The sequence below is a fragment of the Melanerpes formicivorus genome, unplaced genomic scaffold, assembly GCF_026170545.1.
Source record: "Melanerpes formicivorus ecotype bairdi unplaced genomic scaffold, bMelFor1.0.p_v2 SCAF_10, whole genome shotgun sequence".
Taxonomy (NCBI): Eukaryota; Metazoa; Chordata; class Aves; order Piciformes; family Picidae; genus Melanerpes; species Melanerpes formicivorus.
The window spans coordinates 14,652,658-14,668,968 of NW_027142362.1; the positions used below are offsets into that span (position 1 = coordinate 14,652,658).

General features: G+C 40.0%; 1 protein-coding gene across 7 annotated transcripts in view; it reads right to left on the reverse strand.

Annotated features, from left to right (window-relative positions):
- Nucleotides 1-16,311, reverse strand: part of MYO5A (myosin VA) — a 105,400-nt gene that overhangs the window by 65,757 nt on the left and 23,332 nt on the right. For all 7 annotated transcript variants that reach the window (XM_068143859.1, XM_068143856.1, XM_068143854.1 and 4 more), the window contains exon 4: nucleotides 13,123-13,267. In XM_068143859.1, the coding sequence (XP_067999960.1) occupies nucleotides 13,123-13,267 (145 nt within the window). The remainder of the gene's footprint in view (nucleotides 1-13,122; nucleotides 13,268-16,311) is intronic.

Consider the following 16,311-nt stretch of genomic DNA (forward strand, 5'->3'; position numbering starts at 1 on the left):
CCATGGGAGTGTTAGGAAACATTAGGGTCTTCAGTGTACTGCAGAGCAGGAAGCTTCATGTTTTCAAAGACAGTAAGGAAAACCAAGGTTGAAATAATTTCTCCTTAAGAATGCTGTTTCTAATTAACCTAGAGTTTTCTTCCCCCATGCCATGAGATACAAAGATGTACCCTTCTCCTAAGGACTCAGTCATGTGCTCAGGAATAAGGGATTCATTATCCCATTCCTCTTCATAATTTTTCCAGATAAGATATGGCTGCCTCTGTGAAAGCTGAAAACATTGCTGCCATCTCTTCTGCAGCGAGTATTTGTGTTTGCAGTAGCCACAGCAATAATGAGAAACAAAGGGCTCACTCATTATCTGCAGCAGAGTCCTCTCGCTTCGCTCTGCAAGGGCTCCATCCATGATCACAGCCACTCTTGTCTTCAAAAGCACATTAGTCCATTGTTTTGCTTTAACACACTGGAGTGACCATCCTCTAGCATATTATTCTTTCTGCTTTTTGGCAGAGAGAATGGAAGACACAACAGAACACCCAAGATCACACTTGACATTTGAAGAAGGAGAAAGGATAGCATAACACCACACTCCAAACATAGCAGCAGCAGGGGATAAGCTGTTACTGCCATGATCCCAGGGAAGATTTGATGTATGGACATCCTACCACAGACAGCAAGACACTTAGTCTTTCAAGAAGGAGGGTGGGGTGCAATCCTGACAGGAAGCTGTGCAGCTCAGCAAAGGGCTCTTTTATGTAGTTGAACTTTAAAGAAATACAGTGCCACACTGAAAAGAAAATAACTAAACAGAATCAAAATATCTTAGGTAGTGCATGAAATGTGGTGAAAATTTTTAGTGGTTTGATGCAATCAATGGTCTGTCTAAAATGCAACCTCTGCTTATGCCAAATGAAATGTTCATAATCAGGCTGCATTAAAAACAAACAAACAAAACCAACACAATATCAAAGCAACACAAAGAAAAAAAAAATCCCTGGAAACCACAAGTAACTCTGAGTTCTTTCTCAGGTATAAATAACACCTTTGGAGTAATTTTTAGTGAAATCATTATCCCCCAACCTTTGACCTGACATTTTGAGCACTTAATATGTCACTAGTCAAAAGAAAAAGCTGTAATTAAAACTTTCAGCCAATGCAACAAGTAGGGTAACAATGTTGTGTGTGACATCACTTTGCAGTCTGACGCTACAAGCCATTATCTATGCAATCCTCATCTTCTTGGAGCTTTTTCTCTGAATAAAGCACATAATTAGATGATTTTTAAATTAAGATTACTTCTGAATGGAGGGAACATTTTAATTATGCTTTTACAAAAAGAAACTGAGAGACAAACAGTGGAGGAGTCCTCTTCCCCTTAAAGGCGGGTAACGATTGCATACTATGATACAAAACTACATTGTAAGGATGCAATACTAAGCCAAATTATCTTGAAAAGAAATATTTGAACCCCAGCAGACTGCAAGATTGACTATACTTTATTTAGAAGTCTTCCATATGCATTCCTCAGGCCTATACATTGAGAGTCATGTGTGGTTAACAGCTACTTCTTGTCAGTAACACATCATACAGTAAACAACTGAAAATTTAAGTGTTATCCATCACAAAAATAATGCTAATGTCTGACCTTGAATATTCAGATCCAAGCCATACACAACTCCACTCCTCATGACAAGTAAGGACTATAGAAGAGCAGTAAATGTCACTGATTTTTCATACCATAATTTCAGTCAAAGGCAGAAACAGATTTGGGCATAGGCTGCTAAAGTTTTTAAAAACAATTTTGCTTTACCTGCAAAATTTTGTTGACAAGCAATATGTTTATGAGGAAATTTGCTGTCAGAGTGCCAAAACAGAATAGATATAGACTTGACTAATTCCTGGAATCTTGAGATTACAACCTATGTTCCAGCAGAGAAGTTTTTTAATGCTTTGAAAAAATGTTGCGAAATTCAACACTGAAGATAGCTTCTGTTCAAAGGAGGTTTGGCACTGAGGAAAGAAGAACTCTACAAACCAACCTGAGACACCTTTCATGCAGAAAAGGATTTTTCAGAATATGAATGAAAAATGCACAAGAAGCCATTAAGTGGTTTAAAAAAAAAACAAACAAAAAAAAAGATAAGTCTTGTTTACAAGATGTGGAAATAAACCTTTGCTGAGCATGGGCATATAGCTCAATGTTAAATAGCATTGACTACTACTAACTTTAAATTTTCTATCCACAGAAACCTAAGAGACATGCTTTCAGAAGGGCTCAGTATGGAGGGAATGCTACTCCCACGAGGTCACAGCTGTCAGCTGCAGTGGAGGCAAGAGTAAGACTGTCACTGGGCACCTTCAATCTGTGCTGTGTGCTCCAACAGCACTGACCCATCACTGACAACTTGTCATTATCTAAGGCAGCTTTTAATGATTTCAGCGTAAAAGAACAAATAGTGCAAGAAATGAAACATTAATATTACTAACATTAAATGCAGAGCTGTCGATTTTCAAACTATTTTAGTTCCCTGAGACCACTACACCCACTGAACAAAACAGCTGACTGTGCCACAGCCACCACTTCCACAGCAAACTGTCCAAGCAGATCAGAATAACCGAGACATGTAGACTGACAAATCCCTACAGATATCTTTGTTTACTTTCTTCCTCTTTACCAACAGAAAATCCCTCTCTGAAGCAAGAACACTAAACCTGTTAAAAACTTATCCATCAATAAGCATTTCAGAGATTAAGGAAGCCCAGAGCTATTCAATTTAATCATCAAAGCACAACATAGTTTTTGAGGGTTTTTTGCTTCCTGTGACTGGTGCACTGAATGCATCACTTGATCTTGTCTTTCAGACTCATGACTCCACAGCAAATAATGTCAAACAGAGGTACATAAGCATGCACACCACAAATTCATCATCCTGGGAAAACAAACAAAAGGAATGCAGAATTATTGTCATCAGCCTCAACATTCACATCAATCCATTCACACCCAAGCCACCTGGCAAAACTGTGTCATTAACACTGATTTGAAATGATTTTGATATGGACTTTGAAATGTTTGCCTGTGATGACCTACTTCAAAGCCGAGTTGTCCCAGTGCCATATAGCATAGATGAGATTGGCAGAAAAGATCAGAGTGAGATATCCTTAATATAAAATGAAGAGATCAAATAACAGGGCATTTTGATGAGAAGAACATTAGTACTTGCTTTGCCTTTGATCCTAAATCATCTATGTTTGTTAACCCTGAGGACACTGCCAAGGTGCTGATGTTTTTAAGGAAGCTTCTTGCCAGGGTGGTTTGAAGGCTGCCACTTAAGGACATCTTCTCCCCTCACTGTTTCAGTACTAACAGGTTTAATTAAATCTATTGCCTTTTTTTATGGAGTTACTACTGGTTTGCTCATTTCTTTTGGAATAACAGGTCTAGGTTATGGCTAAGGGTATCAATACCACAGTGTATGACAGTTTCATTTTTTATTTAAATCAAACCAGTTGGTAAAGGCAGCAGCCTTCAAACACTGAAATCTCCTCCTGCTTCAGTGCAAGAATAAGAACACAATAAATAGCTTTTATTTAATCTAGCACTGACAGTCTGGTCTGCTTTATCTCACTGCTGTTACTTTACTGTGGTTTGGTGGTAATAAGGTAGACTTGTAAGCTTGGAATTGCTTTACATTTCCAAAACTGTGAATTTTGAATGATCAAAGAACCTGACACAAACTCCTAGGGAAGGAATCTGCAACTCAAGCCATTTGGGATAGAGCCTGCTCTCAGCATACACACATAATTACCACTAACATCAATGTGTGTCATGCCCATCAAAGACAGAAAGGGAACTTAATGATATGCAATCCTACAACCGAGTTACAGCAGCAGGGAAACCAATCCATGAAAATAATTTTTAAACTAATGACATTGCTGAAAGGTCAGACAGGATTTGTTCTGAAAGGCTGGCAAGTTTGAACTCTTGTTCTACTTCCATTAGCTGCAGATACTCTCAGAGCCATAGGAATCAACACAAATGCCATTTAAGCCAAGTGACATAGTATCATTGTATCAGTCAGGGTTGGAAGGGACCACAAGGATCATCCAGTTCCAACCCCCCTGCCATGGGCAGGGACACCTCACACTAGAGCAGGCTGGCCAGAGCCTCATCCAGCCTGGGCTTAAACACCTCCAGGGATGGGGCTTCAACCACCTCCCTGGACAACCCATTCCAGGGCTTCACCACTCTCATGGGGAAGAACTTCCTCCTCACATCCAGCCTGAATCTCTCCACCTCTAGCTTCATTCCATTCCCCCTAGTCCTATCACTACCTGAGATCCTGAGAAGTCCCTCCCCAGCCTTCCTGTAGCCCCCTTCAGATACTGGAAGGACACAATTAGGTCACCTCGGAGCCTTCTATTCTCCAGCCTGACATGCTGTACACCTTACACTACAAAGCAGATTTCCAAACCGTGCAAGGATACAAGTCCATACATGCAGCTGGCAAACATAACTCTGACCTAAGCACGTATCCTATTTTTTGCAATCAACCTCCCAGCATCCCTTTAGCATATTTGTGACAGCATATGACCAAAAATAACCTGCAGTATCTACAATCAGGATATCCACACATCTTTCAATCTGAGAGCATGACTAAACAGATCTGGTTAATGAAGATTCTCTTTCCCCTGTGAAGTAACTGCAACAAAAACAAGAACACAGAAAATTTTACCAAAAAACTTCCTCATCAACAGGATGAAATAGATTTATGTAGTGCATTGAAAATAAAAGCAGTGTGGAAGTGCTAAATATCATTGTAACTCCTTTATCAATGTTCCCAAAAATCTTAGAAGTATTGATGTTATAGGAACAGAGATAAATATTTAATGCTTTGCTTGCTCTAAACAACTTTATTCAGTAATTATCCACAGAAACAACTTTAAACTCCTTTCCTGTGAAATCCATCTGCTTTCATCAGGTATCATTATAAAGTTAAGAGTTCTCTGTAGCATCAGTTGTTTTGTGAGCTTCACAGAAAGCAACTTGATGAACTTGTCAACAAATTCAGAAAGCAACTTCCAAGCCAGAGGTGGCCAGCTCCAGCAGGCTAAAGGGAGCACTGCGTAGGAAGGAGGACACATAGAAGATAAATGCAGAATAAAGTAACAGAAGGTCAAATCTGTGATATAAGATGAAGTAATAACATTTTGTACACCTCATCTGAAGGCTCACTAAATAGGCATTTCCTAAAAATACCTGTGATTGTAAACTTGAAATTAAGGACATCTGTATTCTTTTTCCTAGACCACCCTTCTTTTGCCAGCATGAAATGTGGTTTGGGAGAGGTACATGGACTTCTTTGCAGAGCTCACCAGACTGTGCGCTCCCCACTCCCCTGCCAGCGTAGGTCTCAGGTAAAGTCTTTGGGCAACTGTGCTCCACTTCTGTGTGGTGCTTCCACTGTTACAGCTGTTTGCTTTTCTGTTTTCACTTACCCCAAAGTAAAAGGCAGCTGTAAACCCCAAAAGCCTATAAAGTTTAACACAAGTCAGCGCAATATATTTAGCTTCACCTTTGCTAGGCATGGTGTTGTGCAGCAGCAAACAAGACTGTACATGTTCAGCAGCACTTGTTCAGTGCAAAAGCCTTTGAAATTCAGCCCAGGGTGTGCAGGATCTATTAGGAACCATTATAAAAACTGGCAAGTCTTCAAACCCAGTATTTGCTTTTCAAAGAGAAGAAATGTAGCTGTTCAATAAACAAATAAAAATTCATTCAGCAGTTTTCTTACGCTCTTGGACCAATCGAGAACAGCAGCAGCCAGGTGTGGGCAGTCTTCCCAAAACCTCTCACATCAAGGGCAAGAGGCAACTTTTGGCCATTTGTCAATCTTCTGAACAAAATATAATCACAAAGTTCTGTGCAACCCAAAAAAAGTTTTGTTATCCTGTTTCTGGATTTGGCTCTTGGCACCCCTGTTTTGTCCTTGTACTTTCCAATTGCTTCCTATAGCCCGCTTAACACAAGCATGTCTTTCCCCTCCTTTTTGGTAGTTTCTAAGCCACTATGCCTGGGAGGTCACCTTCCTCTGGAGAAGTGTTCCATTCAACCAGACAGCACCAATAAATGCCACCCCAGCACTCTGCCTTCACCTGTACTGCAGGAAATCCTTCTCCCTCATTTTTCAAGCGTCCTTCTTGCAGTGCTCCTCTGCCCAGCAACACAGCCACTCCTTCCCCATGGAGCCATGTCATCCTGGCAGTCCCAGTGCCAAAGCCTCCAAATTCACTTGTATTGGCACATCCCAAAAGGTGAGGCCTGACACAGATAATAATTTTTTTCCCACCCTCAAAGGGCTGTTGTGTGGATTACAAAGGTAACTTCCATAAAACGCCCACAATCTGCAAAGTACTATGTAAGCACTAAAGGTTATTAGACACTAAAGTGTTTTGAATCACTCTGTGCAGACGTGATGGGGGGTGGAGAGGAAGAAGAGAAAAGAAAAAGTGAGTTACATATTGCTATGGTCCAGGAGCAAGCATCCCTTCTTGTGCACAACAGCAGCTACATTTTCTGGTCTGTTCCACCTGCACACCTTGCAGACATCACCTTACTTTGACTGTCTTGATGCAACATGCTCTGACTTGACACAGCCTGGTCTTTAGAGATGCCACACATGAAGAATTCAGAGAATTGTTCAGCTGCACCCTGAATCACAATTGCTCCCAACTAAGCAGTAAATTAATTCTTTGCAAAACTGTTCATTTTTAATAAGCATGTAACAAAACAAGTTCTTTATATATATATATAAGAGCATATAAGCATGAAACAAGTTTTTATAGATATAGATATAAATATATATAAAATATATGCATTTCCAGTAACTATTTTTTAAAGCCTAACAACATTTCTCATAAACATCTTCTTTGGCCACTGGATAAATGAGCACAGGACCAGGGGCTGGAAGGTCAGCACCTGGGGTCAGCTCTAGGTTGATCTAGGCATGGCCACAGCACAGCCATTTCTGCCTTACTTGTCTTCTGTACAAGCAGAAATTCCTGTGCTAGTATTAGAGGAGACAGACTTAGGTGAATGTTTGTAAAGTACCTGGAACACATGAAGCCTTCAGTGAAAATAACCATTATTATGCAATATGTTAGCTGGCACAGAGACCCCTTAGAGCTGCAGGAATTGAAGGTGTGCAAAATATAGCATGTTACCTTTTGTATACTGAAAATGAATTAGCTTTAGGATATGACCAGGAAACTCATTTAAGTGTTTCACTATCAATTCCATACTCTGTTCTCACATATTTTATTGCCAGGCTGCTGCGATCAAACTACTGGATCAGGATTTTTGATTCATGGGCTCTGTGTCCCAGTTTTGCTGCCTTGGTGAACTTGCCAAAGTGGCTCTTCCACTTTTCCACGTCTGTTTCAGCTTACAAAATGGAAATAATGAAACCAATCTCTTCTACAGAGAACTTTGAGGTCTGCTCCTAGAAAGTGTCAAAGGAAAGTGAGACATAACCTGAATTTTCTTGAACCTGTTCCAGCTGAAAACACTCTGAAATACCTGACGTTCTTAAACATCATTTGCTCCTCTTTCACAACTTGATAAAAAAGCTGTGCAATAGTCTCAAACCCAGAAGATGTAGTTTTTTGGTGTGTTGTTTTTGTTTTTTAACAAGTCACACCACTTGCCATTTTAACTGTATTCAGAAAACACAGCTCCCAACTGTACAAATGGCAAAAGGTGAAAAGATAATGAATTGATAGTAACATCTCTCAGCCTGTACAAATGGAGAAAACTGAGGTCAGCACATGCTGCAAAATCATGACAGATTGCACTCTAGAGGAACACAAAGATGAGCCAGCACTATGCAACTGATTTATCTAGGGATTAGTCAGAGGTCACTCCTGCAACAGTTCAGGAAAGCTCATTGCTTAGCTACCAGCAGGACACCTCACATGAACTCTAGCTTCCAGCTACGACCATACTTAACCCTTTGGTTGCCTAAAAATCACTGCTTATACATGTAGGTCCCTGATGTTACAGTGAGTTGGTTACTCCATCTGCTGTCAGGTACCCATAACATCATAAAATGTCAGACTCAAAGAGACCATTCCAAAATCATCTGTTCTCACCAGAAAGGATAATTTCTCTTTACATTCTAATTTTGACACGAGGGCTCCAGAAGTACCATCTCTTTTCAAGGCAGGTATTTAATCTAAAAGTCATATGTCAAACCCCTAAGTCAAAGGAGGCTATTGTGCATTTGTAGAGTGCCCACCACAGCAGGCTTTCATTTCATAACTGGATGCAGATCTGTAACGGGCTGTTAATCATCCTCCTCCTGACTTCTGCCAGCAGAGAACAGAGTATCTGTTTATCACACACTCAAAAGCAAAGCAGCAGCTGATCAACTGTGCATTTTTGTAAGAGAACATCATCTTGGATTGCCTGAGATAACTAATGACTGTCAGCTAAGGTGCTTTCAAAACACCTACCTAAGAGCTCACGAAGCTACCTTTTGAACCAGAAGTAACAGGAAAAAAATATCTTTCTGTAGATGAGAGCCACCACACATATGCTAAAAACCTGACAAAACAGAGGGGCAGCCTGCTTATTGAAGGTAATTTAATCAAAAAGATACACAGTAACATCAAGTAAATCATTATGCTTTGTCCAAACAGAAAAAGCAAAACTGCTTTTGGAGACTGATGTTTTTATACACTGTTGCTTCCCATCCTGATATTCACTGGGTTTTATAGGGGTCTTACCAGTATGTAATGCTGTTTGCAAACGTTACTTTCAACTTGCTCTTTGTCAGACAACTTTACTACTTAATCAGAAAGAGATCTCCAAGTTCACTTATTAATTGAAAAGCACTGAAGTCTGCAGTATCTATCATTAACCACAAGCAGGATGGAACAAACCAACCAAACAACATGATGATAGAAAAATACATTATCTTAATTATTGCAATATGCCCTTACATGCAGGGGAGGGGAAGCTCTGTAAGCATGATTTAGGACTTCTTCCCCTAACAGTGTTAGGAAACTGATAACCAAAAGCATCGTACATTAAAGCAACTGCTAGCAATTTCAAAAGTGCAATCATCAAGACATCCTCTCATTGCAAATTCCACAGTTAAAAATGGAGGCTTCTACTGACTAGTGCAAAGAAAATGATGGTTATGATTCCCACTAAAGTTGTAAAACATTTTCAGAGATTAAGAATCTAATCCTTGCCAGTTGATGCTTTGCCTCAATTTTAGTTGTTACCACTGAGGGGTGAGCCCCAAGAAGTAACTATGTCTCTCTGTTAATAATTTGGAAATGCTGACTTACATAAGCAGTATGCATTGCAGTTCAAAGGGTTCAACACATGCAAGCACTCACACACTGACATTATGGTTTGTATTTCTGAGACAAAAATAAGTTCTTCCATAATAATTTACTTCCTTTTAAATTGCTTGTCTGCCTTAAGCGTTGTCCCAAACCTGCTCAAATGAAGCAAGTTACCCATGAACAATATGTTGACTGTTCATGAGGAGAGCTCTGAGCACAGGTCCTGATCAGCTCTTTCCAAAAGCACAGCTTATTTCTACAGAACGACAGCAAAGCCCCCAGACTGCTCTGCACAAAGGCCCATAGCAGGGGGAAGCCCCTTGAACAGGACCCCATCTGGCCAATCCTGCTCCCTCCCACTGGGACACACTTGCAGGTGGATCTCCTCTTGTTCAGACACAGGGTGTGATCTGCTCTGGAACCCACTGTCTGGAGCATCATACAACCCAAACCAACACAGTTCTTGGTAAGTATGAGGCACACACAACCCTAAATCTAACACAATTTAAATGCAATTGCAAAACTAGTTCACTGCTTATTTTGGGCACAGCAGAGGGAAAGTGTTGGAACTGAAACCATCAGTCTGTGCAGAGGAGTGGTAGGAGATGGAGAGAGAAAAGGAAGAAAGCACACAGATACAGATGAGGAGGGAGGAATAGAAAGGGAGTGCAGAGAGAAGTGGAAAAAAAAGAAAAGAAATAATAATCCAAAATGGGATTACTCTTAAAAGGGCTGAAGTGCACATTTTTCTGTGCTGAAAAAGACAAAAAGCTACTGAGCAAACAGTAATCACTTGCTTCACTGCCAGCTACGGATAAAGATATTAACCTTCTGCTGCAAAACAGAGACAGAACTGCAGCTGAAAGAGGAAATGGATGCCCAGATGGGCACACCACCTCACAGTCCATATGAAACACTCCATTTGGTTCTCTACATAGAAGATTTCACATGCAAAGGTATCTTCATGTGCTGGTTTGTACTGCAGCTAATCCCAAATCTTTGCTGAATATCACTTTTCATGCACAAGCCATGTATGAGCTCCATTCCTGTCATTCCAGAGGCCAATATTTCTAAAGACACAGTGCAAATACTCGGTGTATAACCACTAGCCCTCCTGATTGCTGCCATGGGGCATTTTCTTCAGCTCCAGAGGACCACAGCGATCATTTAGTTACAACTACACACATGGAAGGAGTTTCTCATTCAGAGCAGATGATATGATGAAGGTGGCAAGCACAAACTCTAAATCATCAAACTACAAATTAACAAGGTGACTAAGGAGTAAATATTTAGAAGAGCTCAGTGAAGCCTTATGGATAGGAGCATCATGACTAATTATGCCAGTGATCATTAAAACGTGGAGTTAGGAAAGATTAGAAACAAGAGAAAAATAAATCTGATGAATTACATGCACACATGCAGATTAATGCCCCTATGAGAAGCTACCATATGAATATTCACTGCAATTATTAAAGCATTAAACAAATCACAGACAATCTGATTTGAATCATTAAATAACCAGCTTCAGAAATGTCAATCTGCACATGTTTTTCTTTAACTTTGTAATTCAGGAGTAAAATGTGATGGGTTCAGAGTGTAGGAAGTACCACTGAAGTTAAAGGACAGGACAACTGATTAACAAATTAGAAACAGCATTAGAAAACAAAATCCAAAGAGCAAACCTAGCATGTCCATATGACAGAAAAAGTTCTTAAAAACAAACAAGCAAAAATAAATAAATAGAGTTAAAAAGAAATAAGCATTGGGAAGCTAAGTAAACAATGAAATTGTTACTTCAGTGTAGAGGAATTTGTATCACTTGAGCTATGTGCTCAGAATTCATTTTGCACCTATGAAAGTACTGTCAGTTATTTGTAAAAGGAAAACAAATTGTTCATATCACACTGTAGGTGCACAAAGGAATTAACTCATTAATGCAGAAGGATTATTTAAGATCATTTCCATGCTTATATAATGTCTCGTTATTTGTTTCTAAAAGGAATGTCTGCTGCATCTTATTTGTTGCTATTCAGGACAGCAGAATTGCTGGAGGGTGCAGCAAGAGCTGAAGAGCAGGCAATTATCTCAAGAAGGAAAAAACCACAGCAGAAACTCTAGCCAAAATCTCAGTCCCGGATCTTCCTCTGGCAGCAGAGAATGCAGGTGGCATCAGGCAGAAATCTCCGCTGCACAGACTTTACCTGATAAGCACACAGAATACAATCCAGCAATTTGAGACTACAGCACAGGTAAGAGGTAAGCCTGCTTCAGATATTGGTGAGAGGCAGCCAGCAGAAAGACACACTCCTCCAACCTCTTACTTCCATTCCTTAAGAGCAAAAACTGTAGGAATTTGGATTGCATCCATCCACCCATCACTGACATATTATTGCAAGTCACTGTAGTGTTCCTCAGATGCAAAAGAAGGCTAATAAATTCTTATTTTGTAGATCTTTTAGAGTGACTTGAGTACCAAGACACAGGGATTTAGACCTGTAAAACAACAGGGATCTAGACTGAAAGTGCCACAATGCAGATGAGACTATCATAACACAGAGCTTTGCCTTCATCTCTCCATATCAGATTATGTCTATTTTCCTAGCAGAAAGGAAGTGAGTACCTTTGCCATTCAACAGCACAGATGTAGGGTCTATTCCAAACACTGGCTATTTCACAACTACCTTAAGTCATGAAATGTCCTACTGTACCATGCCAGTTTCTTTTGACATTATTTTTGACCTGGGTATCATGTATCACCATATTCATGCACACAGCTAACTTCATAGCATATGGAGCATTTTATTCATTCTGGCTTTTACATGGATTCAAAGATGAGCATTTTATCATTCCCAACCCATTCTTCCCTTGCCTCCCCCTCCTGCATGGCAGCTTGAGGGCCACTGCAATTAATCTAGAGGTCTGACACTGTTTTACTTAATCAAATTGATCATGGGCTGTATTGTCAACGAGGAAAATCTGTAGCAATAGCTTGCAGCTAACCAGTGAGGGGACCATCACGTTAACCAAAGACCATACAGTAGCTCAAAAGACCTTTATCCCAGAAATGAAATATTTCAAAAGCTCCTCAAATTGACAGCCTCTTGGGTTAAAAGGGAGGAAGTTTCTAGGAAGAACTCTCCTTGGGTCACAAGTTCATTTTTATGCAATATTTAAAGAAGTGAGGATTTCCTGCACAGCTGTTACAGCGTGCTTAGAGACCCTTTCCAGGCACCCTCTGCAATTGTCGTTCTGCTCCCTTCTTAAATCTAGTCAACAACAATCACAGGCAGATTATGTAGCTGGGACTTTACCAACACATCTAGAAGCCTGTAATAGCACTCATAAGCCGAGTGATTTGTTGGGTTTTGTCTGTTGTCAGCATCATATATAAATATGAACAGCTCAGAATCTGGCACTTTTCTCTTTAAAAATCCAATGACAAATAAAAAGTATCTCCACATTTTGTCAAACTAAACCCACAATCTTATAAAGCACTGGGCTAATTTTAGGCCTAAATACTGATAAGTTACATGGGTATGCCTGCTGCCTGTCAGGGACTATGGCATTCATATGCTTTTATGTTCACTAACTTAGGCAACTTGTCCTCTTGTGCAATGTACTGAAACATGAACAAACCAAAACTGGATAAAAGGCAGACCTTGCAAAACATTTGATGAGCTGTAAATGAAAGAGAAGGCAAAAGACCAGAAATTTTGTGTCTCCTTTCTTCTAGAAAAGCAATTATTTCAAGAGCCATAGTCTACAAACCTGGCCATCTGCTTGTATGCTTCCTCAGCCACTGCAAAGATATGTGGATCCATATCCCCCATATTTTGGCCACTGTAGGCATTGATGATATCTTCGCCATAGATAGGCAGCTGCTCATAAGGATTTATGGCCACTAAGACAATACCTACAAAGGAAATGAAACAAAATAAATCATTAATAGCTGTTTCAAAATAAACCAAAGGAATATTTTAAGACAAACTACTGTTCTAAAAACATTAGCTAGTCAAAAATAAGGATCTGGTATTACTGATTTAAACAGATTCCTTCTGACCACAGTTTGGCATGCAAAAATAGTATAACAAGAGTGTCCTTCTACCCTGCTTCAGGAAACACAGCAGGGACAGCATTTTACCCTTTGCCTCTATCTGCTTTTTCTAAAGCTAGTATGCACAAAACAATCAGATTCAGAGTGTGTCAACTTGAAATACCACCTGCTCAGGGCAGTAAACCAATGAATGTGCACTGTACCTCCCTGTGTTTTACTGTGGATTATGAACAATAATGTGATTTGTGAATTATAACTACTGCCTGGCTTTGGTAACTGTCAGTGCAGATATGTGAAAAGCATTAACACTTCAGCCATTATGCTGTGCCCAGGAATAGTAACCCCAGTTTTTGTAACAAGCAACAAAGTAGAGTCATAGTGTAATCTGGATTCCAGGGCATCTCTGCCAGTCAGGCAGGACAACCTCCTGCTCAAAGGGATAAAAAGAAAAATGCAAGTAAACATATTTTGTAAGGCTGATGCATAGCTGTACACAGCAATATTAGGAAATTGACCCATAAAGATCCCTCACAACCCAAAACATTTAATGATTCTATGAAATTAAGTAATTACAACTCTAGAAGGCACCATAAAACCCTCCCCTTACACATCCATGTTTACAGCTACTTAAACCTTTCATTTTCCTGGTTTTCCAGTTGAACACACATCTGCCTTTTTTAATACCACTCATTACTACAGCATTTCTGAACTCGTGCCATCCTTTTACTCTCCCTGCACAGGAAAACTTAGTTTAACTCCCTACATCCTTCTTAGCCACAAAGAGAGATCTCAAAAGCTTTTGGTATGATTTGCCTTCTCCTGAGAATTGATCACTGCTATGTGCACAGGAATGATTTGACAAAGATTACTTATACTTTTCTCTCCTGCAGTAGGGACCACTTATTTGCTCCTTGCAGGGGTGAAAACACTGATCACTGTCACAGGAGACCCAGCCATGTCAGGGGCAGACTGTGCTCTCTGGACATGGCAAGTCCTCCTCACCTTGACAATGTGATAAGAGGGGAAAGGGGAAAGAAACTCTAATTTTAACTGTGGCCATCTCAAAAATAGGATTTCTTCTTACACACATATTTTAGTGCCTCAAAGCAACAATGCAGATACAGATGGTTGCAGAGTGACTACAGCAAGCATGCTACACACACTCTTTGGACAAACCATCTCTGAAGAACCCACACCAGAAGCATTTCCACAGCACTCAACTCATTTCTAAATTTACCCAGAAATTTCACATGCATGCACAAAGACTTCCTCAGTGCAGATCCTAGCCCTGTGCTCTGTGCAGATTACAGTGTTGTGATGTCTATCTAAGAAATTTTCCATGGAAAAGCTGGGAGAAGGGAAGTGAAAGCATCCACAGTCTGGCACTGCTGCTGGGTGAATCATCCCATTTTTAAATCCTGTCATGCATTTATAGATCAAGCACAAACCACAGCAAAAATATTAAACAGTAGAATATTTCACAAAGAGATCTGAGACACCTCAATCTATTTCCTCAAATCTATGGCAAGTTTTATAGCTGGACACACCCATGTCAGCAGAGTCAGTGTTTTTCCACCAGCCCTGACTTCCCTGAAATGACTCAGGAGTTTTGAGTGAAAAGTCTCTGTAAAAGTTAATGCCAAGTTCTAGTGCTGCAGTGATAAGCCAAAAAAGAAGAGAGGGGTTAGGAAGGAGAAGAGAGCTCAGTACTAACACACTCAAGGAATGTTTTGGCATTGCTCTTCAACATCTGCCCTTTGTAACTGTGAAAAAGTAGTAAAAAGTTAAGTAGAGCCTCACCACAGAGCTGAGCCTCCCACACTTGCAAGTCTAATCAAAGAGACATCAAAATAAAAAAAGCCCTGTGTGAGGCTTCAGACAATTCCCCCCTGGTTTTGGCTACGTTGGCAAAAATAAACCCTTGAATTCAAAACAGGAAGCCCCATGACAAGTCTCCAGCATATTAAATCACTTAACTTCAGTAGCAAGGAATCAACAAGCAACTACCATCTGGAAATATCCAACCCAAGGCATTATATGCCTTCTGTGGAACTTTTACATCAGATTTACGTGTGTTTTCATTCCTGAAATCACACTACATTGAACCTTGGCTACTCTTTTTGTCAGTCTTCCTACATATAACCAAAATAAGTCTATCTAAGTATTTTATCTTGAATGTATTCTCCCATCTGTGATAAAGTGGATATTAACATAAATAACTTCCTATAGTTTGCTCTCCTGCACAGCAAGCAATACTTTATACATCTAAACTAATCAGCAGTACTCTCTGAGGTTTCATCACAGCCATAGCCAGTTTCCCATGCAACATTCCAATTTTCCTTTGTAATTTTTCAGTGTCCTTCATTTATCCTCCACTTCCTATTCCCAATGGTAAAGAAAGGTTACAAATCACCTCTTAACTGCTGGTGAAAGGCTGACTTGAAATCAAGAAATTTTCTGTTTAAAAGGTTGGATTGCTTCAAAAGTGAAATTTTAAATAACTTAATATCCATTTGACATGTTACACTAAGACAGCATGGTTGAGTTCATTTCTGTGGCCATGGACATCCATCTATCCACCCATCCCTCCATCCATCCCAGTTCTAGTTCTGCTGGTTAAGAATAATGTTACCATAATTTTCTTAGTGGATTAAAGTGGTTTTAATCTCCCTCAGGCTAAATCAGATGGGTTAGATCAAACCACCTTCATGAGGCATTTAAAGTAACCTGGCTAACATGTGAGTCAGATTAAGGAGGTAAATGTTGTTCCTTCTGCAGACAGAGCTCTGAGGCAACCACCTTTGCAGGGGGGAAGTAGCTTATACTCAAGATGAGAGCTGATAGGGTGGTTTGAAAGGTCAATGTCTATGGCCAAAAATCAGGTTTTTAAAGGCTGACACACC